The 27,344-nt window shown below is 40.4% G+C and overlaps 1 protein-coding gene across 2 annotated transcripts in view; it reads right to left on the reverse strand.

Moving 5' to 3' along the window:
* Positions 1-13,220: 13,220 nt before the first annotated feature.
* The window catches only part of LOC130019981 (complement factor H-like), a 33,600-nt gene continuing 19,476 nt past the window's right edge, over positions 13,221-27,344 (reverse strand). For both annotated transcript variants that reach the window (XM_056110580.1, XM_056110581.1), the window contains 5 exons: positions 26,196-26,390; positions 22,417-22,593; positions 21,243-21,419; positions 16,614-16,790; positions 13,221-13,977 (listed from right to left, as the gene is read on the reverse strand). In XM_056110580.1, coding sequence (XP_055966555.1) covers positions 13,697-13,977; positions 16,614-16,790; positions 21,243-21,419; positions 22,417-22,593; positions 26,196-26,229 — 846 coding nt within the window. In that variant the 5' untranslated portion in view covers positions 26,230-26,390 and the 3' untranslated portion in view covers positions 13,221-13,696. The remainder of the gene's footprint in view (positions 13,978-16,613; positions 16,791-21,242; positions 21,420-22,416; positions 22,594-26,195; positions 26,391-27,344) is intronic.

Consider the following 27,344-nt stretch of genomic DNA (forward strand, 5'->3'; position numbering starts at 1 on the left):
TGACGTCTTATTGTCTCATTCCTACTTTGGACAAACTTGCAGGCTATCGAATGTAGCCTGCCCACAGGGCAGAGTCTGGCAAACTCCCCCTGGCGTACCAAATATGCCAAATACCAGTAACAATGATGGGTCTCATTCTCCTAAATAGCCTTGAATATAATCTCAGGGCTAGGATGAAAGAGACATTACTGGGGCCTGCTCGAGGCAATCAACGAATAACAGGATGATGAAATGAAAAAAAAAAAAGAATATTATTCCCCCCCTGGCATCTTTCTCGACTTAAGCCTCAGTTGCCCTTAGTTCCTAACATCCCAAAGCAGGGTCCCAACAAGGGACTGAATGGACCCAGGGCAAGCGGTGAGCTACCCTGGCAGCGAAATGGGCCAGGCCAAAGTGCCACGATTCTTAACCATAAGTTAAGAGTTTTATCATGGACAAATGCTGTCATGATCCAAGGTAACGATGAGACTAGGATCCTGCTAGGGGTGGGAAAGACTATCTGGCCTGAGCACCGTAGTCTGAGATCAAGATGGCCCTAGGAGAGCAATTCTATAAGTTTAAGATATTTCTTACTGTATCCATACAAAATGATTTATATTATATTCTTGTATGCTTGTCGGACAAGGAGAGGAGAGGCACGCCCATGGGATTCTGCTCTAGGGTGAGTCCTCCTGCTGAGGAAGGATCTGTCCTAGGAGCGGTCTACCCTGAGGCTAAGATTTCTACCCCTATTGATTGTGACCGCACCTATGTGTATTTGTTCCCCCAATTCCTCATGGAGAGAGGATTTAACTGTACTGTAGGAGTGGGCAGGGGGCAGAAGGAAGAAGAGAGTTCAGAGAGGATCAGAAGAGAGAGGAGGATGAAGGGGGATGGAGAAGGAGAATGAAGTAGCATGGGGGCAGAGACAGAAGGAGAGATGAGGAGAGAATCAGAATAAACTATGATTAATACCTACCAGCCTGGCCCGCGTTCCTTCCTCCGCCTGACCATCGCCATCAACCTCTCCGGGGTGGGAGAAGGGTGAGACTACCGAATGCGGGCGGCGGGAGAGATAGAGCCACCGCCGCTGTGGGTGCCGTGCCCCCTCTTGTGTGAGTTTACACAGGTGACAGTCATACTCCAGATAGTCATTGACCTTAAACCGTTTGCCACGACTCTGTGTTCTGGCATTCTCAAATGTTGGTCTATAACAGTATTCTAAAGCTTGATAGAGTTAGATATTTCATTCTAATGTTGTTTAGAGGCAATTTAGTTGAGCAACTCTTACTCCAAAGTGGTAATAGTGAATTGTTTAGCATGTGATTGTAGAGTATCATAAAAAAAAATCTAAAAACAAAAGTGATAAATCATTGCCTTGAAAGTTACCCAAGATGGAAATAAAAGGTTTTATTTATAAACTGCCTTGAAAAATTGAAGCACATTTACCAATTTAATTATATTTATGTATATAAACATGCAAATTAAAAACATGGACCATTATAGATTTATTTATAATATATTTTATTCTGTAGTAGATTATAAATATAACACTTTTTGAATTCTGGTTTCAAATAATAAAAGTTGTGAAATATATTCCAGAGTAAAATGTTTCTATTAAATGAGAAGTTTAATTTTCAATAATGCAATTAAATTGTCATTTTCTGAAACTCTGCTTTTTAATATATGAGTATTCAAAACAAAACTCTACTTTTTAATATATGAGTATTCAAAACAAAACTTATTTTTTTCTTTAATATTTTGCTAATGGAAATGTATTCTTTTGTACTATCAAGTTGAATATATATAGTCTTATTATTTATAAGTGATGATAAAAATAAAAATGGAAAAATATCATTTTTCATTTTCACTGCACTATAGTGATTTTAATAAAGGTATTCTTGTCAAATATTTTGTTAAATACTATATAAGTACATAAGTAAATTATTGATAAATATTTTATATTTATCTTTCTCTTATATAATTAGCTAGATATCCTGACAGATTTAATTTTTAAAAAGTAAAGTAAAAACTAGTAAAATAAATATTATTATATTAGTATAGTTACCAATATAAGAATTTATTTTTGTATAATAAATTTTTATTAATTAATTATATTATTAAACATATTACTTGTAGAAGTATACTAAGTATACTAATTAAGCCAGTATATTTGTTTATACTAGTTTAAGCATTAAAGACATCTTCTATTTTATAATAAATGTGTTGTATTGGTTAATTGATCACAATTTGCTCTAACTAAATGCTGTGTGGGAAAAATTTGTCATATCTTTTCAGTTACTGCTCATTGTCAGCATACAATGTAAAAAAAAGAAATAAAATAAAAACATTGAAATGCATATTTTATTAATTTCACTTAATATCAAGACAATAAAATCAATGAGTATATTTGAGAAAACACAAAATAAATTGAGAAAATATTATCAGAAAATCATAATAAACAACAAGGTATTGTGCCATGAAACTTTTTAAGACAGTAATTATTTGGTCTTATCTACATATTTTTCTGTCTCCACTAATTATAAATTCAGGAAAGTTTTCTAGTATCAGTCTCATTTACAGAGTGTGTCTAAGCTATAATACTAAAAATACAAATTATATATGTAATTGCCAAATTATGTACCACAAAATCACATATTAACTTTTAAGGCATAATTTTTATTTTGGGGGAGCAAAAACTGCATGAATTCTGCTCTGCTGAAAATAGACACAGTAAATCACATAGATCTCAGGTATAAATGGTTGAGTACAAACTAGTATACACATAAGTTTCTGGTTTTGATATTTGGTTTTGAGGCCACACCTCACAGTGCTCAGGGCTTACTCCTGGCCCTGCCCCAGGAATCACTCCTGGCAGGCTGAGGGAATCATATGGGATGAGTCAGCTGGGTGCAAGGCAAGCACTTTATGCTGTACTCTTTCCCCGGGACCCCAGTTTCTAAGTAATAAATGCTACTTAATAGTTTTTAAACCAAAAATATATTATATAACAGAAATAAATGAAACTGAAAGATGGGCTGATATTTTACTGATAGTTTATTTAAAAATGCAAAAATGATCGAATTATGTAAGGACTTATAACTTTTCTTCTAAATGGAGGTACATCAGCATGGTCTCCCCAATTGAAAAAGCAGTAAGTTAGAATAAGATTTGTAGAACTCTCATTAAGATAATTAATGCTGATATAATAATTCACTAATGCATATAGGTTAAAGTCATCGTCCACTCTGTTGACTATATTTGATCCTGATTATTTCAGCGTCTGCTGTTATATATCCCGGTTTGCAGTTATTTTGTGTTTACTTATTTAAGGAATAGGCAATGTCACATTCATTAAAAAAAATACCGTCGAATACTATGTATAATTCTGGACATGTTTTAAAAGGGAGTCAACAAATTAATTGAAAATCATCATTGGAGGCTACTGTGAAAAACTCTATGCCACTAAGTTGGAGATCCTTAAAGAAAAGAATGCAATCTTAGAACCCTACAGTCTCCCAAAAATTATTTAGGAAGAAGTAAAAATGAGAGAGCAAAAGAAGAGACCTGGCAGACCAATCATACATAAGTACGTTGAAATAGCGATTTAAGATGTCCCTGAAGAACAATACCTCAGGTTCTGATAGGCTCACTATTAAATTAACCAAACTTTCAAAAAAGACTAGCTACAATTCTCAATGCTTACCTGACACATTTCTTTGTGTGCTTATAAAAAACGTGTGTATTCACACATAGAAACTCTAGCAATTAAATCAGTCCATTGTAGAGGGTATGGTGCTGACAGCAGGTCAATCTGTTCCTATGAGGCGAGTGCATCAGCAGCCTGATGGCGCCTTCAGACTTCCAGATACCCCAAAATTGCTGCTGTGCCTTTGGCCAGACCCCAAAAACTTGGGTCAAAGTTTACCAAAAAAATAAACGGCCAAAAGTTAGGTACATGAGAAACCCACCCACAAACCACCTCTGGCTCAGCTATATAATTGGAGGCATGGCCTCTCTGGTTCCTGATTGAACTGCTTAATGGCCGTGACCCCAGAGACTCAGAAACAAATCTTGAAACCCAGCGGATTTTGGCAGAAATGCGTCTGGTCCCTGCAGTAGGTTACCGGTGCTGGGCCAACCCAGGTGGGAATAGGTTTCGTGCCTTGGCCTGTTCCCCCTGGCAGCCCAGTGGCTGCCAACCTTCAGAGGCCACTGTACAGTCAGGCTTGGGCCTGCAGTGATGAGACATGTTGGGCCTCATGGGATGGGGGTGGAGCTAGTCCTGTCCTCCCCACCCCAACAGGACCCCAAGTTGTCGCCCACAAACGGCCTCTCTGGCTCCTGATCAAGCTACTCAATGGTCATGATCCCAGAGATTCAGGAGCAAATCTCGAAACCCAGTGGCTTTTGGCAGAAATCCCTTCAGATATAAGTGTCAAAATTTTGGAATTTCAAAATCACATGGCCCTACTGCAGCCATGCGACATCATATGTTATTCATAACCAGTAATAAAACACAAATTATCTACTGCTGCCTTTTCAGCAGTTCTGAGTGTTGGGGTAAAATCTCAAATAATAATGGTGGGTCTGGTGTCAAAATATTGAATGTGATCAAAGTAGAGAGAGAATAATGTGAAAAAAAATCTGCCCCACAAGTAGGGGGAGGGTGTGGGATGGGGGTATACTGGGGTTTTTGGCGGTGGATAATGGGCACTGGTGAAGGTACGAGTGTTTCATTGTATGACCAAAACTTAGATCCAAAAGTTTTGTAACTGCTCTCACGGTGATTCAATAAATAAAATTATAAAAGATGAAAAAAAAAAGTAAGGTGGAGGTCATACACAATTCAATCAGCTAATCAGTGGCTGAATAAATACCAGTACTCCTACATAAAAAAAAAATCAGTCCATTGTAAAAAGAAGAAAACAGTTGAAATGAACTATGTGTAATTAACATAGATCAGTTTAAAAAGGAACATAAAAATTGGGGTCTCAGACTTCTTTACTTACTGGTATGGATGCATCTGGGAGGGGGGGCTAGCCATCCTCTGTACATGTCATCATGCTCTCCCCACTTTCTCCCACTAGTATTGTGTTGTTATCAATGTCTTCCTTCAAGTCTATGAGTAGTTGCTTTAAGTACTTTTCTGGTCCCTCACTGGGTGCATATATATCTAGGAGTGTAAGTTGTTCCTGATGTACAGATCCCTTGATTAATAAGAAATGAACTTCACAGTCTCTTGTGACCTTCTTCAGTTTGAAATCAATGTTGTCTTACACCAGAATGGCCACCCCAGCTTTTTTATTGGCATTGTTTGCCTGTAGAATTGTTTTCCAGCCTTTGACTCTGAGTCTGTTTGCTCTGACTGTTCAAATGGGTTTCTTGCAGGCAGCAGAATGTTGGGTTCAATTTTCTGATCCATCCTGCAACACTGTGTCTTTTATTTGATGCATTTAGCTCATTAATGTTGAAAGAGATTATTGTTATGGGGTTTTGTCCCATTTTTCTGCCAAAATTTGGTATATTTGTGGGGCTTATTTTGTCTTCAAGTAGCCTGTTTAGTTGTTCCTGTAAACATAGTTTTGAGCCTATGAAGTCTCTGAGCTGTTGTTTGTCTGTGAAACTGTATGGTCTTACTTCTGATATGAATGAGAGTCTCTCTGGGTAAAGTATTTTTGGTGAGGCATTTATTTTGCTGAGTTTTTTCCCTATATCCCACCACTGTTTTCGGGCCGTGAAGATTTCATCAGACAAGTTGGCCATGAATCTTAAGGATGCAACTTTATAGGCAATTTCTTTCTTTGATCTTGCTGCTTTCAGAATTTTGTCTCTGTCTAAGGTTTTCCTCATTTCTATCAGATGTGCCTTTGGGTATTTTTTGTTTGGTTTCTTCTAGCTGGTACTCTTCAGACTCTGAATGTGGTCGCATGTCTTCTTCAGCTCTGGGAATGTCATAGTAATGATATCTTTGTCAGATTCTTCTTCATCAGGGTTTTTTACTTGTCCCTCTGGGACTCCAATAATTCTTATATTATTCTTCTTGGCTTCATCCCTATTTCTCTTACTGTGAGTCTCTTTTCCATTTCCTGCTCTTTTCTGGAGAGTCTCTGCACTTGATCTTCAAGCTCACTGATTCTATCCTTAGCAGCTTTTACTCTGCTGGTGAGGCCTTCCAAAGAGTTTTTCAATCACTTACCAGATTTTTCATATCTGTCAGTTTCATTTGTAGTTTTGATTGCATTTTCCCCACTTCTATTTTAAAATCTTCTTTTTTTATTTTTTTAAATTTTTTTATATTTTTTTACAGTTGTAGATTTACAATTTTTTGTGCTTGGGTTTCAATTATACAATGATCAGATACCCATCCCTCCACCAGTGCCCGTTTTTCACCACCATGGATAATATCCCTCCCATCCCCATCCCCCCATCCCCCCCGCCTCTGTGGCAGGGCAATCCCCTGTGTTCTCTCTCTCCGTTTGGGTGTTGTGGTCTGCAAAAGAGGCATTGAGTGGCAAACATGTTCAGTCCATAGTCCACTTTCGACATGCATCTCCCCTCCTGGTAGGATCCTCCAAACATCCTTTATTTGGTGCTCCCTTCTCTATCTGAGCTGCCCTTTCCTCTAGGATACCCGGCTGGCCACTAAGCTATGGAGTAATCCTCCTGGTGCCGATCTCAGCTATTCTTGGGTATTAATCTCATACTTTGTTACTTTATATCCCCCAGATGAATGCAATCTTTCTATATCTATCCCTCTCTTTCTGACTCATTTCGCTTAGCATGATACTTTCCATATTGTACCACTTGTATGTAAATTTCATGACTTCATCTTTTCTAAGAGCTACATAGTACTCCATTGTGTAGATGTACCAAAGTTTCTTTAACCAGTCATCTGTTCTTGGGCATTCAGGTTACTTCCAGTTTCTGGCTATTGTAAAGAGTGCTGTAATGAACAAACAAGTGCAGATGCCACTTCGACTATACATTTTTGCCTCTCTGGGATGTATTCCCAGGAGTGGTATTGCTGGGTCAAATGGGAGCTCAATTTCTAATTTTTTGAGAATCGTTCATACTGTTGTCCAGAAGGGCTGAACCAGTGGACATTCCCACCAACAGTGAAGGAGTGTCCCTTTCTCGCCACATCCACGCCAGCATTGGTTGCTTTTGTTCTTTTGAATGTGGGCCAGTCTCTGAGGTGTGAGATGGTATCTCATTGTGGTTTTGATCTACATCTCCCTGATGATTAATGAATTAGAGCATTTTCTCATGTGCTTTTTTGCCATTCGGATTTCTTCTTTGAGAAAGTTTCTGTTCATTTCATTGCCCCATTTTTTGATGGGGTTGGATGTTTCCTTCTTGTGGAGTTTAACCAGTATTTTGTATATCCTGGATATCAACCCCTTGTCAGATGTGTATTCGGCGAATATCCTTTCCCATTCTGTAGACTGTCTTTGTATTTTGGTGACTGTTTCTTTGGAGGTGCAGAAGCTTCTTAGTTTAAGATAGTCCCATTTATCTATCTCTGTTTTCACTTGCTTGGCCAGTGGCATGGCATCTTTGAAGATACCATTAGCTTCAATGTCATGGAGGGTTTTGCCAACTTTATCTTCAATGTACCTTATGGTTTCTGGTCTGATGTTGAGGTCTTTAATCCATTTTGATCTTACTTTTGTACATGGTGTTAGGCAGAGTTCTGAGCCTATTTTTTTGCATGTAGCCGTCCAATGATGCCAACACAATTTATTAAAGAGGCTTTCCTTACTCCACTTCACATTACTTGCACCTTTATCAAAGATTAGATGATCATATGATTGAGGGGAGATGTCAGTGTATTCAACCCTGTTCCATTGGTCTGCAGTTCTGCCTTTGTTCCAGTACCATGCTGTTTTAATTATTACTGCTTTGTAGTACAGTTTGAAGTTCGGGAGGTTGATTCCTCCCATTTTCTTTTTCCCAAGAATTGCTTTAGCTATTCGTGGGGGCTTATTGTTCCATATAAATTTCAGGAGTGTTTGCTCCATTTCTTTGAAGAATGTCATGGGTATCCTTATAGGGATTGCATTGAATTTATACAATGCTTTCGGTAGTATTGCCATTTTGACAATGTTAAGTCTCCCGACCCATGAGCAGGGGATATCTTTCCATTTCCTCATGTCCTCTTTTATTTCCTGAAGTAGCGTTTTGTAGTTTTCTTTGTACAGGTCCTTTCCTTCCTTAGTTAAGCTGATTCCTAGGTACTTGATTTTCTGGGTCACAATTGTGAACAGGATTGTTTTTTTCATGTTGCTTTCTTCTCTCTCACTGTTTGCATATAGGAGCCATGGACTTTTGGGTATTGATTTTATAACCTGCAACTTTACTATACGAGTCTATTGTTTCTAGGAGTTTTTTGGTGGAGGTTATTGGGTTCTCTAAGTAGAGTATCATATCATCTGCGAATAGTGAGAGCATGATTTCTTCCTTTCCTACCTGAATGCCCTTAATATCTTTTTCTTGCCTAATCGCTATTGCAAGTACTTCCAGTACTATATTGAACAGAAGTGGAGAGAGTGGGCATCCCTGTCTCGTCCCTGATCTTAGAGGGAAGGCTCTCAGTTTTTCCCCATTGAGGATGATGCTTGCTGTAGGCTTGTGGTAGATGGCTTTAATTATGTTGAGGAAGGTCCCCTCTATACCCATTTTGGCTAGGGTTTTCATCATAAAGGGGTGCTGGATCTTGTCAAATGCTTTCTCTGCATCTATTGATATAATCTTATGCTTTTTATCTTTTCTTTTGTTGATATGATGGATTATGTTGATTGATTTTTGAATGTTAAACCATCCTTGCGTCCCTGGGATGAATCCTACTTGGTCATGGTGTATGATCTTTTTGATGAGTAGTTGGATTCTATTTGCTAGTAGTTTGTTAAGGATCTTTGCATCTGTGTTCATCAGGGATATCGGCCTGTAATTCTCTTTCTTTGTGGTATCTCTGTCTGCTTTTGGTATCTGTGTGATATTTGCTTCGTAGAAACTCTTCGGAAGTGTTTTTGATATTTCAATCTGTGTTTTATTGGTGGTGTGTTCAATTGTGTCTTTTAGCTTCCTATGAACCCTCAGTAACTCCCTTTTAAATTCCTGTCAGAGAGATTGTCTAGCAGTTCATTACTTTTGGATCATCTGGGCTAGTCTCTTCACTAAGTAAGCTTGGTGGGCTTCTGCATTGCTTTACCATTGTGACCCATGTCGTTTAGACCTTCACGCTCACCGTTACTATTGTGTTTTTGGAGTAATATTGAGATGTGGGTAACGAGTTATTGGTTTAATGTGTTTCTGTTGATTAAGATGCCCTAGTGAATGTTCCACCTAAGAGGCTAACTTATGGGGATCTTATGGGGTATTGTGGGGGAGAATAATACTGGGTGCACCCCGGCAACACCTGGATTGGAAGGGCGGAGGACAAAGGGAAGTTCCTGCAGGCCTTCTGCATTCTCATTCCCCATCCTTCCCAGCTTTATGTTAGGAACCGGCCCCGTTTGGACCTTCTCAGTTCCTCGGCCCTGGGAAGACTCCCCCCTCCCCCGTGCCCAGCAATACCTGGATCAAATCCACGGAGGACAGAGGGCCATATCAGCCAGCCTACTCTCTTCCTGTTTCCTGTCTCTCACAGCTCTATGTTAGGAATGGGTCCTCCACCAGTCATCTCAGTCTCTTGGCCCTGGAAACTCCCCCTGTGCCCAGCAATACCTGGATTGGATGGGCGGAAGACAAAGGGCAGTTTCTGCAGGCCTTCTGAATTCTCGTTCCCCATCCTTCCCAGGTCTATATTAGGAACTGGCCCTGTTTGGGCCTTCTCAGTTCCTCGGCCCTGAAAAGACATCCCCTCACCCTCCCCACCCCCCCCACCCCCGTGCCCAGCGATACCTGGATCAAATCCATGGAGGAGAGAGGGCCCTACCGGCCGGCCTTCTGTTCCATTAGTCTGCAGCTCTGCCTTTGTTCCAGTACCATGCTGTTTTAATTAATATTGCTTTTCTTGGGAAAAAGAAAATAGGAGGAATCAACCTCCCCAACCTCAAAGTCTACTTCAAAGCAGTATTTTGTACTATTCTTGATGCTGCTAGTCTATTTGTCTTTTTCTATGTTATGTTTCAAATTGCGGGGCAGGAGAGAATACAATAGGTAGAGTGCTTGACTTGCATGCAGCCAATCTAAATCAAATTCCTGAAATGACATATTATCTGGCTCCAACAGGAATAACCCCTGAGCCAAAAAGAGTAAACCCTGAGCACTCCCAGTATGGCAAAAAAACTGAAAATGAATAAACAATTTCAAAGAAAATAAACACAAAAAAAAGTTCTAAAAAAACCTTTAAACTGATGAATGCACAAAATAGATGTTTTCATTAAATTATTTAAATTTATTTTTTAACTGTGGCCGAAGTTGGACACATTGTAGGGTATTTGCCTTGCATTCCTCTGAGCTTGATTTGATCCTAACCACTCCATACAGTGTTTGAAGCCTGGATCATGATGAGCACTGAGAATAGCACTGTAGCACTGTCCTCCTATTGTTCATCGATTTTTCTCACGCGTGCACCAGTAATATCTCCATTATGATACTTGTTGTTACTGGGTTTTTTTTTTTTTTTGCATATTGAATATGCTACGAGAGCTTGTCAGGCTCTGGTGTGCAGACGGGATACTCTAGGTAGCTTTCCAGTGTTTGTGAGAGGGATGGAGGAATGGAACCCAGGTTAGCCACATGCAAGGTAAACACCACCAGGGATGGTCCAACACCTTCCCCAAATTACTGGGGCTAGAAAGGTATTTCAGAGCATTCTGTGCTTGCCTTTCATGCAGCCAACTCTCATTTGATTCCCAGGACAGCATTTGCTCCCTAGGTTCCACCATGGTGATCCATAAACGGAGCCAGGAGAGAGTACCTAAACACAGTCATTAGCATATAGCTTGCTGCCCCATCCCCATACACACCCTGGGTTCACAATTTTTTCACAAATGGTAATAGCACTGCATTAATTCTGTAGGAGTTTCAGATGTGTCATTATAACTCAACCTCAGTTTATACTACAGACGTTCACCATGGAGTGCATTTCTAGCTTTCTCTAAATAATTGACATACTAGTTATATTTATTCTATACATACCCAATGTAACCCCCTTCTTTGCCTTCCACTTTCTTTTGGGGGCAGAAACATTGATGCTACCAAGAGTTGCTCAGTGTCTCCAAAGCATTTCTGGACTTACTCTGCCAAGATTGGTAGCAGTTCACTTGAGCTGAAATTCACCTGAGCTTCCCTGGCAGTGTGCCTGGGCCACAGAGTAAAATTCTGCAGTTATCCAGGTACCTGGGTCCAAATCTAAATGTGCTTAGTAGTCACACTGTGATGAAGATTGGACCAGATCAGGCAATGCCTTGAAACTCCTGAAATATCCCCACAGTCCCATTTCCCATTCTCTCATCCATAAACGCTGGAAGATTTTATATTTTCTGAGTTCTTTTTGTTTATATTAACTATAAGTTATAGTCAATTAATAAGCTTATAGTCAATAAATCCTTTTGTACCTAATTTAGTTAATTCATTCCATTTATGAATCACATCTGAATGAAATCATGTATTATTTGTCTTTCTCCATCTGATTTGTCTCATAAGTCACAATCATCCATGTGCTCAAAAATGGCATGATCTCATTTTGTTACCTATAACTCTCAGTATTTCGTTGTACACAAGCAGTATCTTCGTTATCCAATTGCATGTCAATAGAAACTGCTGTTTTCCCCAGTCCACCATTGTACATAATGCTGCTTTGAACATGGCGATGTTTATATTCTTTGACTTATTGTTTTGTACCCTTTTAGTAAGTACCCAAGTGAGAATACTACATGAGATTTTTCATTTTAATGAATTTAAATATGACTTTTTATGACCACTACACCAATCCCATTGTATGAAAGTTCAAGTGTTACATATGATACCTAACTCCTGTATATCGACATGGTCTATTTCCCATTCTTCCAATTATCAGCATTATTTTAGAATTGTAATTTAGTCATATATAAACAAAGGTGTGAGATTATTGCATGATTTTGGAATTGTAATCTAGTTATAAATAAACAAAAGTGAGCTATTTATATTTTATTCTTAACATAGACATTTAATTTAGCCTGAGTTTTAAGTGTTTGTTATTGATATCATTTTGAAAACATGAATATTCCTACAGTTTCTTTGAAATAGAGTTTCAGAAATCCCTGGAACTTAAAGACAGAGGTGGAATAATATTAGAAGAATGACAGATGAAAGCAGGCAGAAAAGATTCTACATCAAATTTTAAAAAATAGACGTTTTAAAAATAGGATACATGCATTATTTTTTACAAACTTTTAATGTACTACATTTAAAATGTAATTCACTGGTCCCTCAGATTAAAATTTCATGATGCACATAATGTGTAACATAACTTGCGAACTTATGAATAAAATTTAAACTTTAACAATGAGTTGAGAAGAATGGATTACAGATGAAATTTTATAATAAATGTAGATATTTTAAATTTCTAGATAATAATGCACTAGAAACATTATTTTACACACAAGTGGGATATATTATCTTTCCATTTTGACAGGTTTTTCTAAATGATTCATATGACTTTCTACGATATCCCCTTTTACAATCAAATTCAACAGTGTCCCCTGACTCGGAATACAGTTTCCTTTCTTCTGCCCATCGGAATATTAGATTATGTTCATTCAAAAGGTCTTCTGATATTACACAGGGAGCTGAAAAGGAAAAGAATATACACTTTAAATAGTATACAAATACTACTCACAAAATGTCAGACTTTCAAGCAGAGTCTCCTACACTCAGCCAAGAATTTAATACCCAAACATTTTACAAAACAGAATATGGAAACCCCATCATGTGAATTTAAATCATTTTTAAAAATTACTGTTTAAAGTATGAAAATGTTTGAAGTGCGAAAATTAACTATTACAATGAAAGATTGCTAATGTCATTTATCACATTAAGATCCTATATTAAAGGAAGTTTTATTGTTGTGCTTCAAACAAGAAATTTTCAAACTTTATTGTCTGTTATATTCATATTTTGTAGTCAAGTTCAGTAAGGTTTGTGAATCCATGAACATTTTTTTTCTAAACTTCAGTCATTTTCCTTGACTCCTTTGGCATATTAAAATATGACAAATATAAAATACTTACTTAGGCATCTAGGTGGTTCTGACCACTGCCCATTGCGGCATACTATAGTCCTGACTCCCTCGAGTACATAATGGACTTGGCATTGGTAGTCAACTTTTGATTCCGGAGCATATTCACCAACTTGGTATGAAGTAGTATCTCCATTTCATTTCATTTCATCATCCTGTTATTCGTCGATTGCCTCGAGCAGGCCCCAGTAACGTCTCTTTCATCCTAGCCCTGAGATTATATTGAAGGCTCTTTAGGAGAATGAGACCCATCATTGTTACTGGTATTTGGCATATTTGGTATGCCACGGGGAGTTTGCCAGACTCTCCCCTGTGGGCAGGCTACATTCGATAGCCTGCAAGTTTGTCCAAAGTAGGAATGAGATAATAAGATATCATAAAAAGATGTCCTGATAAGATGTCCGGGAGCTGGATTTTATAGTCTCTGAGTCTTGGCTGCTGATGGGATTACACGGCGCCAGGGGGCCAGGTGGTGGGTGTGACCCCCGCCTACTGGAATTTGGAGGATCTGGGTGGAAGATTCTCGACTCCAATCCGAGTAGGATTGGAGATCTTGGTCCCAGAACCCACGTGGCTTTGTCCCTCTGCCAGTACCTTCATGTGTGCGGAGAGTGGTCTCAGCATGGTGGTGGCTGGTCCTGGAGGTCTTCGGCTGCCGGAGCCCTGGTCGGGGCGGGGAGGAAAGCTCAACCCGCTCCCCTCCAAGGGGCCCTGGCGAGGAACAGCCAGGCGCGGGGGGGGGGAGGGGGGGCCACATTTTCTTACAGAGTCTGAAAAAACATATTTGGTTTATTAAAGCTTTATTGATTTCACGGTAATATTCATTATATTTACTAGGATAGAGAGAGCAAATGTTTAGGATAAAAATTAAATGGGTGAAACTATAATGTACATAATATGAAGAGTCATAATTTTACATGATGGAAGAGATTCAATGAAGAATTTTCGATTTTATAAATGGTCATGCTTATAAGAATTTCCTTTCAGCCTGCATAAGAACAGATAGAGCATTAGTAAATATATTTGCTTTAGTCTCTCTAAAATTAAAAATATATTTTCACGGGACTGGAGTCATAGTATAGAGGGCAAGGTGTTTGTTTAGGACACAGCTGACCCAGGTTCCATCCCCAGCATGCTATATGATCCCCCCAAGTCTGCTATGTATGGCCTAAAAACAAAGGAAAAAAATGGTTTTCATAATCAAATTGTGCTGGACAAAAGACATCTGTTACAGTGGAAGTGGAGGAAAGATGAAGGACAACACATAATCTAGTAATTTAATTGGTCTTTTAAGTTTTACTCACTGAAGAGGGAGCCAGTGAAATAGATAATGGAAATGGTCGAGGGAGTGGAAAACAATGCAACATCAGAGGGGGTATGGCTGGTACCAGCTTCTTTGACCCCTCATCTGTGCCTGGGTGGATGGCAGGAAATCAGAACATGGCCAAGAACAAAGAAAACTCATGGGTCAAAAAGCTGAGGAGATGCAAGACCCCAGTAAACAAAAACAGAGCTGCTGGCACCGGCAAGACACAGGTGCCAGGCTCCAGTCACCCCTCAAATCCAGAAGCCAGGCATAGATCAAGTATGGTGCAGGACCGGACCTGATCTTTGGACACTGGGAGACATGGGATGAACAGGTTGAGTCATGCCACAGGTAGGTAAAAGAGTGAGACCAACACATGGGGGAAGGACCTAAACCATCCTACTTAAACTGTCACATAAACTGGGATCATCAATATCTAAGCTTTTGAAGGCACATATTTCATACTCTACTCAAGGATTGACATATTTAAGAGATAATCCAGTTTCACAGAATAAGATGAAGTATATTGATTTCATAAAAAATACACTGCAGTTTGCATGGGATCTCTAAGATTTAACTGCTATTGATTTTTTCCAATTTATTTTTATTCGAGACACACTGATTTACAAAGTGATCCAGAGTATACTATCAGAAATACAGTGTTCTAACATCAGTGCCACCGCCAGGGACACCTTCCTTCTCCAGTTTTCCCACACTCCCTCCCATCCACCAGCTTCTAGACAGAAACATTTTAAAATTTGGTTATTGCAGCCCGGATTCCCTGCTGACAATGTGGCTGGCTCTGTGTTTTAGATATGTGCCTTTAACATACTTCTGTACCACAGATGTGCCTGAGGCCCCTGCCTTGACCAAGTAGCCAGAAAGAAGTGTTTCAGGAAACCAGAGGTAAGATAATAAAAAGAAAAGAGAAACAAAAGAAATAACAAGAAACTAACTTGATAATGAGGAACCCAGCCTCTAATAGCCATAATTACTGATAAAAAAGTATAATGTGATAGAAATAGGCTAACACTGGGAAGGAGGACACAAAGACAAGATCTATTTATGTTCTATCTGCAAGAAATTCTTCATACATAAAAACATAAGTGTTGGGACTGGAGCAATAGCACAGTGGGTAGGGCGTCTGCCTTGCACGCAGCCGACCTAGGTTCGATTCCCAGCATCCCATATGGTTCCCCGAGCACCGCCAGGAGCAATTCCTGAGTGCATGAACCAGGAGTAACTCCTGTGCATTGCCGGGTGTGACCCAAAAAAGCAAAAAGAATAAAATTAAAAAAAAAAACATAAGTGGACTCAAAGAAAAGACTTGGGAACATATATGTACTAGGAAAAGTTATCCTGAAAAGCTAGAAGTAGCCCATGTCCTAATTTCTTTGTTGGCTCTCCTGATTTCCTGGACTCTCAATTCAGAAAAGCCCCAATATCTAGACCTCAGACTTTTTATATGTATCTAATCATTTCCTTCATGAGCTCAGCAAGACATCATGTCTTTAAATGTAATCCATGTGCTGAAGAAGTCCAACTTAATTATACTTTCTAGAATAACTCTCTGCCTAGTTTATGCCTCCAGGTGAAGTGTTTAGACTCCAAGTATACCTAAACCCTTTTCACCTTACTTATTTGTTTATTTTTGTTGGGGAGCCACACCCATTGTGCTCAGGACTTACTGCTGGCTCAGTGCTCAGGGATCACCTGAGCAGGCAAGCTCTGGTGACCATATAGGGCTCCAGGGTCCAAATCGGAGTCAGCCATGTGCAAGACAAGTACCCTACCACTATCTATCTCCCTTAAACCCAAACTTAAGCATTTTTAATACCTTTTTGTTTTGTAAGACAGGAAATACGAGCCTGAGAGCTTAAGTCCGGGACTAATTTTCCATTACTCAGATCAAGTATTTCATAAAAATCAACTATATTAAGTACACAAAACATTTATTTTCAGCATAGTCATTTAGTGAAAATATGTCATAGGATTTCCCATATATGCATGTATGCATATTTCTTAATATATTGCCTAAGTATATTTTATTCGGGACAAAATATGTTGGGATAACAGCTAAGGGCAATTCAGATATGCTACCTTTACACTGAGGAGGTTTTGTCCAGGCACCATTTAAACACTGCACTTCTCCTGATTCTCCATAGAGTTTAAAAGGTTTTTCACATTCATAATATACTCGTGCACCAGATGGGTAGCTCCCCATATCATTTCGTGTGACAGCATGTTCAACCATGGGCGGACAACCACAAGAAACATCTATAGGGAAAGCAAAAAGAGCTGTCAGTACAATAACTAAGTAGAAAATCAACAAATGGAATTTGAACAATAGTTTAGGGAGATTTAACATCCATACTTCAGGGGGCTTGAGTAACATAGCCAATCAAATAAATTCTGTGGTTCAAATCTCTTTCTTTTTCTTATTATATTGCATTTGGTGTCACACCCAGGGACTACTCCTAGTTTGGTGTCCAAGTCGCAGTCCTGGCGACAGATGTGTGCCTCCTGCATGCAAGCTTCTGTGTGTTCAAGCCTAAGAGCTGTCTCCCTGGCCACAGTCCCTATTTTAAACTTTTCTTCTATCCTTCACAGAGTTAATAGACACTTTAAGAGGGGCTGGAGCAATAGCACAGTGGGTGGGGCATTTGACTTGCACGCGGCCAACCTGGGTTCAATTACCAGCATCCCATATGGTCCCCTGAGCACTGCCAGGTGTGATTCCTGAGTGCAGAGCCAGAATTAACTTCTGTGCATCGCCGGGTGTGACCCAAAATTTAAAAAAAGTGAAAAATAAGAATTTCTACTTTTCCCTCTCTGGTCTAAACAAATTTATGTTATTAACCATATAAATTTTAAATGAATAGATTGTAGGAAATATTACAATGAATTCATTGACTTCAGAATTTGGTTCTCAATCAGTCTCTTAATGAGCAGCAATTTTTTTTGTTTCTAATCTTTTTTTTCTTTTTTTTAATTAGTGAAACACCATGAGGTACAGTTGTAGATTTACAATTTTTTGTGCTTGGGTTTCGTTTATACAATGATCCAATACCCTTCCCTCCACCAGTGCCCATTTTACACCTCCATGGATCCCAGTATCCCTCCCACACCCATCCCCCCATCCCACCCTGCCTCTGTGACAGGGCATTTCCTTTTGTTCTCTCTTTCCTTTTGGGTGTTGTGGTCTGCAAAGAGGCATTGAGTGGCAATCATGTTCAGTCCATAGTCTACTTTTAACATGCATCTCCCCTCCTGAGAAGATCCTCCAAACACCCTTTATTTGGTGCTCCCTTCTCTATCTGAGCTGCCCTTTCTCCTGGAATGACTGGCTTGCCTCTAAGCTGTGGAGTAATCCTCCTGGTACTGATCTCGGCTATTCTTTGGTATTAATCTCCTGTTTTGTTACTTCATATCCCCCTGATGAATGCAATCTTTCTATGTCTACCCCTCTCTTTCTGACAATGAGCAGCAATTTTAAGTACATTCCTTAGGGACTACAGCAATGAACACACTTTAAAAGATGAACTTGAAGAAAAAGAATGATTAGAGGATCCAAACAGTGTACTTGTGTAAATAACAGAATGGATGCACTTAATCACTTAATCACTTAACTTCCCGTTAGTCGTCGATTTGCTCGAGCGGGCGCCAGTAACGTCTCCATTTGTCCCTGTCGCGTGCTAGTGTAGCCCAATGGCATCTCTTCGCTCCGGGAACATGGAGGGCCTCAAACCGATCGTTCATGATCTTGACAAAGAAGTCTGACCATCTGGTAGGTGGGCGGCCACGCGGTCTCTTGACATCCCGTGGAATCCAATCAGTAACAGCTCTAGTCCAACGGTCGTCTTTAAATCTCATTACGTGACCAGCCCATCTGATTTTCGACACCTTGGCAAATGAGACAGCGTCCCTGATCCTTGATCGTCAACGGATGTCAGAACTCCGGATTCGTTCTCTCATTTGAGTGAAACGTGATATTCCAAGCATAGCTCTTTCTATTCTTCTTTGGGAGACTTGAATGGCGTTCTCATCTTGTTTGCGTAGGGCCCAGGTCTCTGAGGCATATGTTAATGCAGGAAGAACAGTGGAATCAAAGAGATGTGCCCGGAGCCGGAGGTTCTTCGTCCTCTTAGCTATTTCTTCGACATTCTTGAAGGCGTTCCAAGCCGCTCTCTTCCTCCTGCACAGCTCGGGTGCCAGGTCATTTGTCATGTTGACCTCTCGACCTAGGTACACATAGCTGTTGCATTCGGAGATGGTCGTTCCATTGAGAGCGAATGGGGCGTCAGGAACAAGGCTGTTTCTCATAAACATTGTCTTCGTAAGATTCAGCTGTAGTCCTACCTTTCCACACTCACGGTCAAAGTCGGCCAGCATTTGTGCCGCTTGGCTGATGTTTGGTGTTATTAAAACAATGTCATCAGCAAAGCGGAGGTGGTGTAGTTGCCGACCATCTATCTTCACTCCCATTCCTTCCCATTCCAGTCGTCACATGATGTTCTCGAGGGTGGCACTGAAGTGTTTTGGTGAAATGGTATCACCCTGCCGCACCCCTCTCTTGACATCAACGATCACTTCTTTGTAGAATGGTGATATCCTGGTAGTGAATCCGCAATACAGCTCACGGAGGATCCTGATGTATTGGACTTGAATGCCCTGATTGGCTAGGGCTTCAATGACCGCTTCCGTCTCAACAGAATCAAAGGCCTTCTTTAAATCAATGAACGTTAAGCAGAGCGGCATCTTGAACTCCCGAGAAACCTCAAAGAGCTTGGTTATCGTGTGGATATGGTCGATGGTGCTGAATCCTTTGCGGAACCCTGCTTGCTCACATGGTTGTCCTTCATCTAGTGTTCTGCCAATCCTATTCAGGATGACTCGAGTGAACAACTTGTAGATGACAGACAATAGGCAGATCGGGCGATAGTTGCCAATGTCATGGATGTCTCCCTTCTTGAACAGTAGTACGGTCCTGCTGGTTTTCCATTGAGATGGAACCTTGCATTCAGACAGGTAGCGAGTGAAGAGCCGAGCCAGTGTATTGATGAGTACTGACGGCAGGTTCTTCAAGTGTTCAGGTCTGACCTTGTCTGGGCCGGGTGCTGTTTGCTTCTTTACTGACGAAATGTCGTGTCGGATTTCGGAAGGGAGAACGTTGGGAACAACATACCCATCCTGTGGAATTTGGTATGTCGGCAAGTGGACATGGCTATCGAAGAGATTTGAGTAGAAGTCATGGATAATCTTCTCCATTGCCGTTCTGGAGGATGTGATGGATCCATCAGGACGTCGGAGGGCAGTCATCTTAGTCTTATAGTTGGCAAAGGACAGGCGGGCGTTACGAATACTTTTCCCGGCTTCTGCCGCATCTACCAGTACTTCTGCTCTTCTCTCTTTGAGGTCTTCCTTGATCGCATCTCTGCACTGCTTTGCAAGCTCGGACGTTAGCTTGCGGTTGCCTGAGGCATGCGCCAAACCACGCTGGCGAATTAGCTCAAGAGTTTTCGAAGATAGGCGACTTTTTGTGGCTATCTCTCTCTTGGCGTTCCTCGCACATTCATGGAGGTGCTGAACCAGTCGATCGTATTCCTCGTCAATGTTGTCAACAATGGCATCTTCCCATGTTGCCGCAATAGTACCAAAGAGTTCCCAGTTGGTGGTCGTTCTGGGAGTTCTCTTTTTGAACTTTGCAGCCCTTTCTCCCCGCTCTGTGAAGTAGAATTTTGCACGAAGGAGACGGTGGTCCGATCCCGTTCGAAATTTTGGGACAACAGCGACATCAGTCAGGCAAAACCGTCGATTGAATATGATGTGGTCTATTTCGTTGTGGAATCGTCCACCAGGAGACTCCCATGTCCATCGTTTAGATTCTGCCTCCTGGAACTGTGAGTTACCATGAATGGTCTTGGTCGACATGATGAACTCAGACAGTCTCTCACCCTGTTCGTTCCATTCTAGGCCATGGGTTCCGATGTGAAGTTCTTCAGCTGATCTTCTCGGTCCTATCTTGGCATTAAAATCACCCACAATGATCTTGTAGAAGGTGTGGTCTTCTTTATAGAACTTCTCTAGCTCCATGTAGAAAACACCCTTTAACAACTTTTTCATTACAAATGGTTCAGACTACTCCCATGAGTAATGAGTAATTCCTCAGGAAGTTCTAGTGGCTATATAAAATAGAAGAAACTACAGCTAAAGTGCACAAAGATTTCTTTAGAACTTAATTTGTTCTGAGGGTCACATTTCCAGAGCTTTTGGTTCAATGGGTCTGAGTGAACTTTAAATTAACCTTTGCTTGTTATTTGCCTGAGACACTTATATTACTATTTCAAAGACTACAGTGAGTACTACCGAACTATCTATCAACCGTTGAGGACAGAATTCCATCCACAATTATCCCCTCCCGTTGATCGTCGATTTGCTCGAGCGGGCCCAGTAACGTCTCCATTGGAGACTTTGTTGTTACTGTGTCTGGCATATCGAATACTCTCGGTAGCTTGCCAGGCTCTCCAAGAGGGGCGGAGGAATCGAACTCGGGTCGGCCATGTTGGCCGTGTGTAAGGCAGACGCCCTACCCGCTGTGCTATCGCTACAGCCCATCCACAATTATATCAAGGTATAAATCTGGATCTGGTAAAAAAGGAGTCTTTAAATAGTATATTATGATAATATCAAATGAGTGTAATAAATTAATTAAAATTATCACTGAATTACCTCGGCATGCTGGTCCTCCTATCCATTTGCTGTTAACACATTGTGCAAAATTGGGTCCATCTAGTTGGTAATTATATGAACATTTAAAAGTCACCTTTACTCCTGACTTATAGGAGCTTTTCTTTGGACCTATGAGCATGGCATTAGGGAATTTGGGTAAGCTTGAGCAATCTGTTTCTGGAAAAAAAAAAACAAAATGAAAACAAAGAATACATACTTATTTAGGAAATCTGTCAAGAAAATACCCATAATATCCTTTAGTTAAATTCTAGAATAATAGGAACATATCAAAATATGTATGTCTAATATAATTTTTTTTATAATTTGAAAAATACCAACATACTGACTTAACTGCATCAAATGACTGGTTACATATTTATCCAAAGTAGAATATGGATATGATGATATTGAAAACCTAAATATGTATGAAAACATGTGTTGCTTGAGGTCATACTTCTTATATTCAAATTATTTTCTGCCCACATAGATCAGCAACAGTGTGTGTGTATGTGTGTATGTGTGTATTGTCTGTGAAAATGTGCTAGTTTTAATGTTAAATATCTTGTAAAATATTTCTTGATAAATAAATCATAGGAAGCTGGAAATTAAATCATAGAAAGTTGCATACTAATGAAATTGATGAGCTACTTAAGAAATAGGAAACACGGAGTGTCAAATGTATATTAGAAGTACAAATATATTAGAGAGAGAAATAGAGAGAGTGATAAAGAAAGAAAGAAAGAAAGAAAGAATGAATGAAAGTGAGAGTGAGAGAGAAAATTGCTTGCCATAGATGCCATGGGGGTGGAGGAATGGGAGAAGAAAACTGGGGACATTGGTGGTGGGAAATGTACACTGATAGAGGGATGAGTGTTGGACCAGTGTATGACTGAAAACCAATTGTGAACAACTTTGTAACTATGTACCTCACTGTAAGATGAAGTGCATGTTTGAGAGGGAGTTTATTGAAACGGTAGCCAAGGTGATGGGAAAATGTTATTATTTAGCTCATGTTGTCAATTTTTATTACTGGGGAAACTACTTCTACCAATTTCAAGAACTTCCCAGAGATAGCTTTATAAATTTTGGAATTACTACTTAGATAAATATTCATAGTATCTATATTCTGAATTAGAGATATTTGTCAGCCTTAGAAGAATATAATACACTGTACTTATGCATTCTGGTGGACTGGCCCATTTTTCGCCTAAACATTTTGCTGTTGCAGGTCCATCAATTCCATAACCTTCAGAACAGCTGTATGTAAATTCTTCTCCGTATTGGTAACCATCTCCCTTGTGGAATGGAAGTACACCATGGGAAATATGAGGTGGAGGTCCACAAGGAAGTCCTAAAAAACATAAAAGAATGACTCTATGTTTCACTAACTTTGAAATTTGATTTTATTAACTGCTTAGGAAATTTAATATGTAGTGTTAACATAACAATTTTATTTTATTTTTATTTAATTAATTTTTGGTTTGGGGACCATAAGTGCTCCCCAAAAGAGAGCTCAGGCTTTCTTTAGGCTCTGCACTCAGGCATCACTCCCAGTGAACTGGGGGCACTAGATGTGGTACTGAGGATTGAACCTGGCTGGGCAGTCTGCAAAGCAAATGCCTTACCCTCTGTGATATTGCTCCTTCGTAGAATTTTATTTGACACTAAATCAAAACTCAGAAGCTAAGATGACATCACAGAGAAGATTTGCAAATAGGTCCTAAAATCAGTCTTCTAGCATGGTCCCAGCTGTTAATATGAGCAAGAATATGTAACCAAGAGTATACATAGATATATCTATATCTACATAGATATATGAGAATGTATATATAAAAATGTATATATGAGAAACCATAATTTATTTACTAATCAATAAATAACAGTAAAAGGAAATACAACATGAATTAACCATCTTAAGAAATGTACCTTTGCCCCATTGGCTCCAACACTCAAGCTCAAACACTAAATGTCTGAAGCTGAGTTCTTCTCATACAATGCACCACGGCAACAACACATCATCAGTAGGGTAAAACTAACTATCTCACGATGGTCTACCTAGCTCACATTCAATCTCTGACGACCCAGGGATCACACCCAGAAGACTCACCCTGCCAGAGCCACATAAATACCTCATGGGCCGATCTCCAATACTTCTACTACCCATCCAACGCCAAGCTCCAGGCCACTTTCCGGACCGCAAGACACATCAGAAGACACTTAATACCCATCTTCCATTATTACTGCACCATATTTGATGGGGTTCAAATATGGTTTGAACCATGGGAACACCTGCAAGGGTGATTAGAGGCCACGATAAAAGCCTCTATCCTTCTCAGAGAGCCCGGCAAGTTACCAAGAGTATCCCACCTGCAAGGCAGATCCTGGCAAGTGATCCGTGCTGTAGTCAATATGGAAAAACCAGTAAATAAAATCAGTCTCATTCCCCTGACTCGAAATACAATTTCTTTTTTAATTGAGAAGTTCTACTTGGAGCTGGAGAAGTTCTATAAAGAAGACCACACCTTCTACAAGATCATTGTCAGTGATTTTAATGCCAAGATAGAACCGAGAAGATAGGCCAAAGAACTCCACATTGGGACCCATGGCCTAGAATGGAATGAACAGGGTGAGAGAATCTCTGAGTTCTCATGTCAGTCAAGACCATCCATGGTAACTCACAGTTCCAGAAGGCTGAATCTAAACATTGGGTATGGGAGTCTCCCGATGGACAGTTCCAAAATGAAATTGACCACATCATATTCAATTGATGGTTTTGTCTGACTGATGTCGCTGTTGTCTCAAAATTCCAAATGGGATCGGACCACAGTCTCCTTCTTGCAAAATTCTATTTCACGGAGAAGGGGAAAAAGAACTGCAAAGTTTAAGAATCGAATTCTCAGAACAACCACCAACTGGGAGCTCTTTGACACTATTGAGGCAACATGGGAAGATGTGTGGTTGACAACATTGACGAAGAATATAATCAACTGTGCGAAGAACATGTAGAGAGAGTAAGCCACAAAAAGACGCCTATCTTCAGAAACTCTTGAGCTCTTTCGCCAACATGCCTTTGTGTGAGCTAACATCAGAGCTCGTAAAGCAGTGCAGAGAAGCAATAAAAGAAGACTTCAAAAAGAAAAGCAGTAGTGCTGGCCAATGCAGCAGAAGCTGGGAAAAGCATTTGCAATGCACGCCTGTCCTTCACCAACTACAAGACCAAGATGACTGTCCCCCGACACCCTTATGGATCTATCACATCTTTCAGAAGGACAATGGAAAAGATTATCCATGATTTCTACTCAAATCTCTTTGATAGCCGTGTCTACCTGTCCAAATACCAAATTCCGCAGGATGGATATGTCGTTCCCAACATTCTCCCTTCCAAAATCTGACCAGCCATCTCATTGGTAAAGAAATCGAACAGCACCTGACCCAGACAAGGTCAGAACTGAATATCTGAAGAATCTGTCGTCAGTACTCATCAATGCACTGGCTCAGCTCTTCACACGCCACCTGTCTGAATGCAAGTTTCCATCCCAGTGGAAAACCAGCAGGACTGTACAATTGTACAAGAAGGGATACATCCATGACATTGGCAACTATCTCCTGATCTGCCTGTTGTCTGTCATCTACAAGCTGTTCATTCAAGTCATCCTGAATAGGATTGGCAGAGCACTAGATGAAGCATAACTATGCAAGCAAGCTGGTCCACAATCACACCACCTCTGCTTTGTTGATGACATCGTTCTAACAACACCAAAAATTAGCCAAGCAGAACAAGTGCTGGCCAACTTTGACCATGAGTATTGGAAAGGTCGACTGCAGCTGAATCTCACGAAGACAATGTTCATGAGAAACAGACTCGTTTCCGACATTCCATTCACTCTAAATGGAACGAATTTCTCTGAATGCAGCAGTTATGTGTACCTAGGTCGAGAACTCAACATGACAAACAACCTGGCACCTGAATTGTGCAGGAGGAAGAGAGTGGCATGGAACACCTTCAAGAGCGTCGAAGAAATAGCTAAGAGGATGAAGAACCTCCAGCTCTGGGCACATCTCTTCAACTCCACCATTCTTTCTGCATTAACATATGCCTAAGAGACCTGGGCCTTACAAAAACAGGATGAGAATGCTATTCGGGTATCCCAAAGAGGAATCTAAAGAGCTATGCTTGGAGTATCACACTTCACTCAAGTGAGAGAAGAATCCAGAATTCCGACCTCCGTTGGTGATCCAGAATCAGGGATGCTGTCTCACTTGCCAAGGCATCGAAAATCAGATGGGCTGGACACATAATGTGATTTGGAGAGGACGGCTGGTCATTGGCAATTACTGACTGGATTCTACGGAACGTCAAAAGATCGCGTAGTCGCCCATCTAGTAGATGGTCAGATTTCTTTGTCAAGAATGTGAGTGAAAGTTTTGAGGCTCTTGGGTTCCTGGAGCAAGCAGATGCCATTGGGCTACACTAGCATGAGTGGAGACGTTGCTGGCACCCGCTTGAGCAAATTCATGAGTAATTGGATATTAAGTGATCAAGTGATCAAATGAAGAAATGTACCTTATATTGTAAAAAATTGGGGCAATGTAAGGACAAAAAACCTGGCTGAAAAGTAAACACCGCATTATAGTAAACACTGCATAGTTCCCATACAGCACTTATATGAATGCAGAATCACAGTATATGAATAGGTAAACTTAATTTCACTCTACACTGAATTTCAGCACAAAAATGGCCGAATTATAAGTGATATCTATAATGAGCCTATATTATTTCCAATAGTAGATTGATTTGATCATACCAAAAATTGTTTGCTAGAGTGCATAAATCATGTCTAACATACCAAAAACTATTAATTTATAAATCTGAATAGTTCTCCCAGTTGAAGGTAACTGGTTCTTTTTACAAATTTTACTGAAAAAATATTGTAATTCTTGTACTATGCTCACCTACACACTGAGGTGGAGAACTCCATAGTCCCATGAAGCACGTTATCTTGTTGTCTTCTTCATATATCCTAAAGCCAGCTTGAGAAGTGTAATTCAGTATGGTGCCATGTGGATAAACTTTAGGCCCTAGTGAAGATCTAGCTGATGCAATGTTTCCATGTTCAATCTGAGGTGGCTCAGAATATGAACGTTTTTCTAGAGGAAAACAGAGATTTAAAAAATGTTTTGTATTAAATTTATTATCAATTAAAATGTTAAATGAAAAAAATCAAACCAACACTGGCATTTAATCTGAGGAAAATGAGAATAAATTAAATTGTAAGGGAAAAAATGAAGCTTGCATGGTTAGATATCTTTAGTCGATCTCACATATATATGTTCAATATATACCTAAATTGGATGCGTTACCTAAATTGAATGTTTGAAGGACAAAGGGCAGTTCCCGTGAGCCTTCTGCAGTTCCCCATCCTTCCCCGGTCTATGTCAGGAACTGGCCCAGAAAAGGCCTCCTGTACCTGGACTGGATGGGTGGAGGTCAAAGGGTATTTCCCGCGGGCCTTCTGCATTCCCATTCCCCATCCTTCCCACCTCTATGTTAGGAACTGTCCCTGTTCAGGCCTTCTCAGTCCCTTGGCCTGGAAAGGCCCCCTGTGCCCAGTGATACCTGGATCGAATCCACGGAGGAGAGAGGGCCGTACTGACCGGCCTACTCTGTTCCTGTTTCCTGTCTCTCGCATCTCTATGTTAGGAACAGACCCTGAACCAGTTGTCTCAGTGTCACGGCCCTGGAAAGGCCCTCTGTGCCCAGCGATACCTGGATTGGATGGGCGGAGGAAAAAGGGCAGTTCCCATGGGCCTTCTGCGTTCCTGTTCCCCATCCTTTCCAGGTCTATGTTAGGAAGTGACCCTGTTCAGGCCTTCTGAGTCCCTCGGCCATGGGCAGACCCCTGTGCTCAGCCATACCTGGATCGGATGGGCAGAGGACAAAGGGTGGTTCCAGCAGGCCTTCTGCATTCCTGTTTCCCATCCTGCCCAGCTCTATGTTAGGAACTGGTCCTGCTCCGGCCTTCTCAGCCCTGGCCCTGGAAAGACCCCCTGTGCCCAGTGATACTTGGATGGAATCCACGGAGGAGAGAGGGTCGTTCTGGC

This window comes from Sorex fumeus, unplaced genomic scaffold (assembly GCF_029834395.1).
Source record: "Sorex fumeus unplaced genomic scaffold, SorFum_2.1 ptg000010l, whole genome shotgun sequence".
Taxonomy (NCBI): Eukaryota; Metazoa; Chordata; class Mammalia; order Eulipotyphla; family Soricidae; genus Sorex; species Sorex fumeus.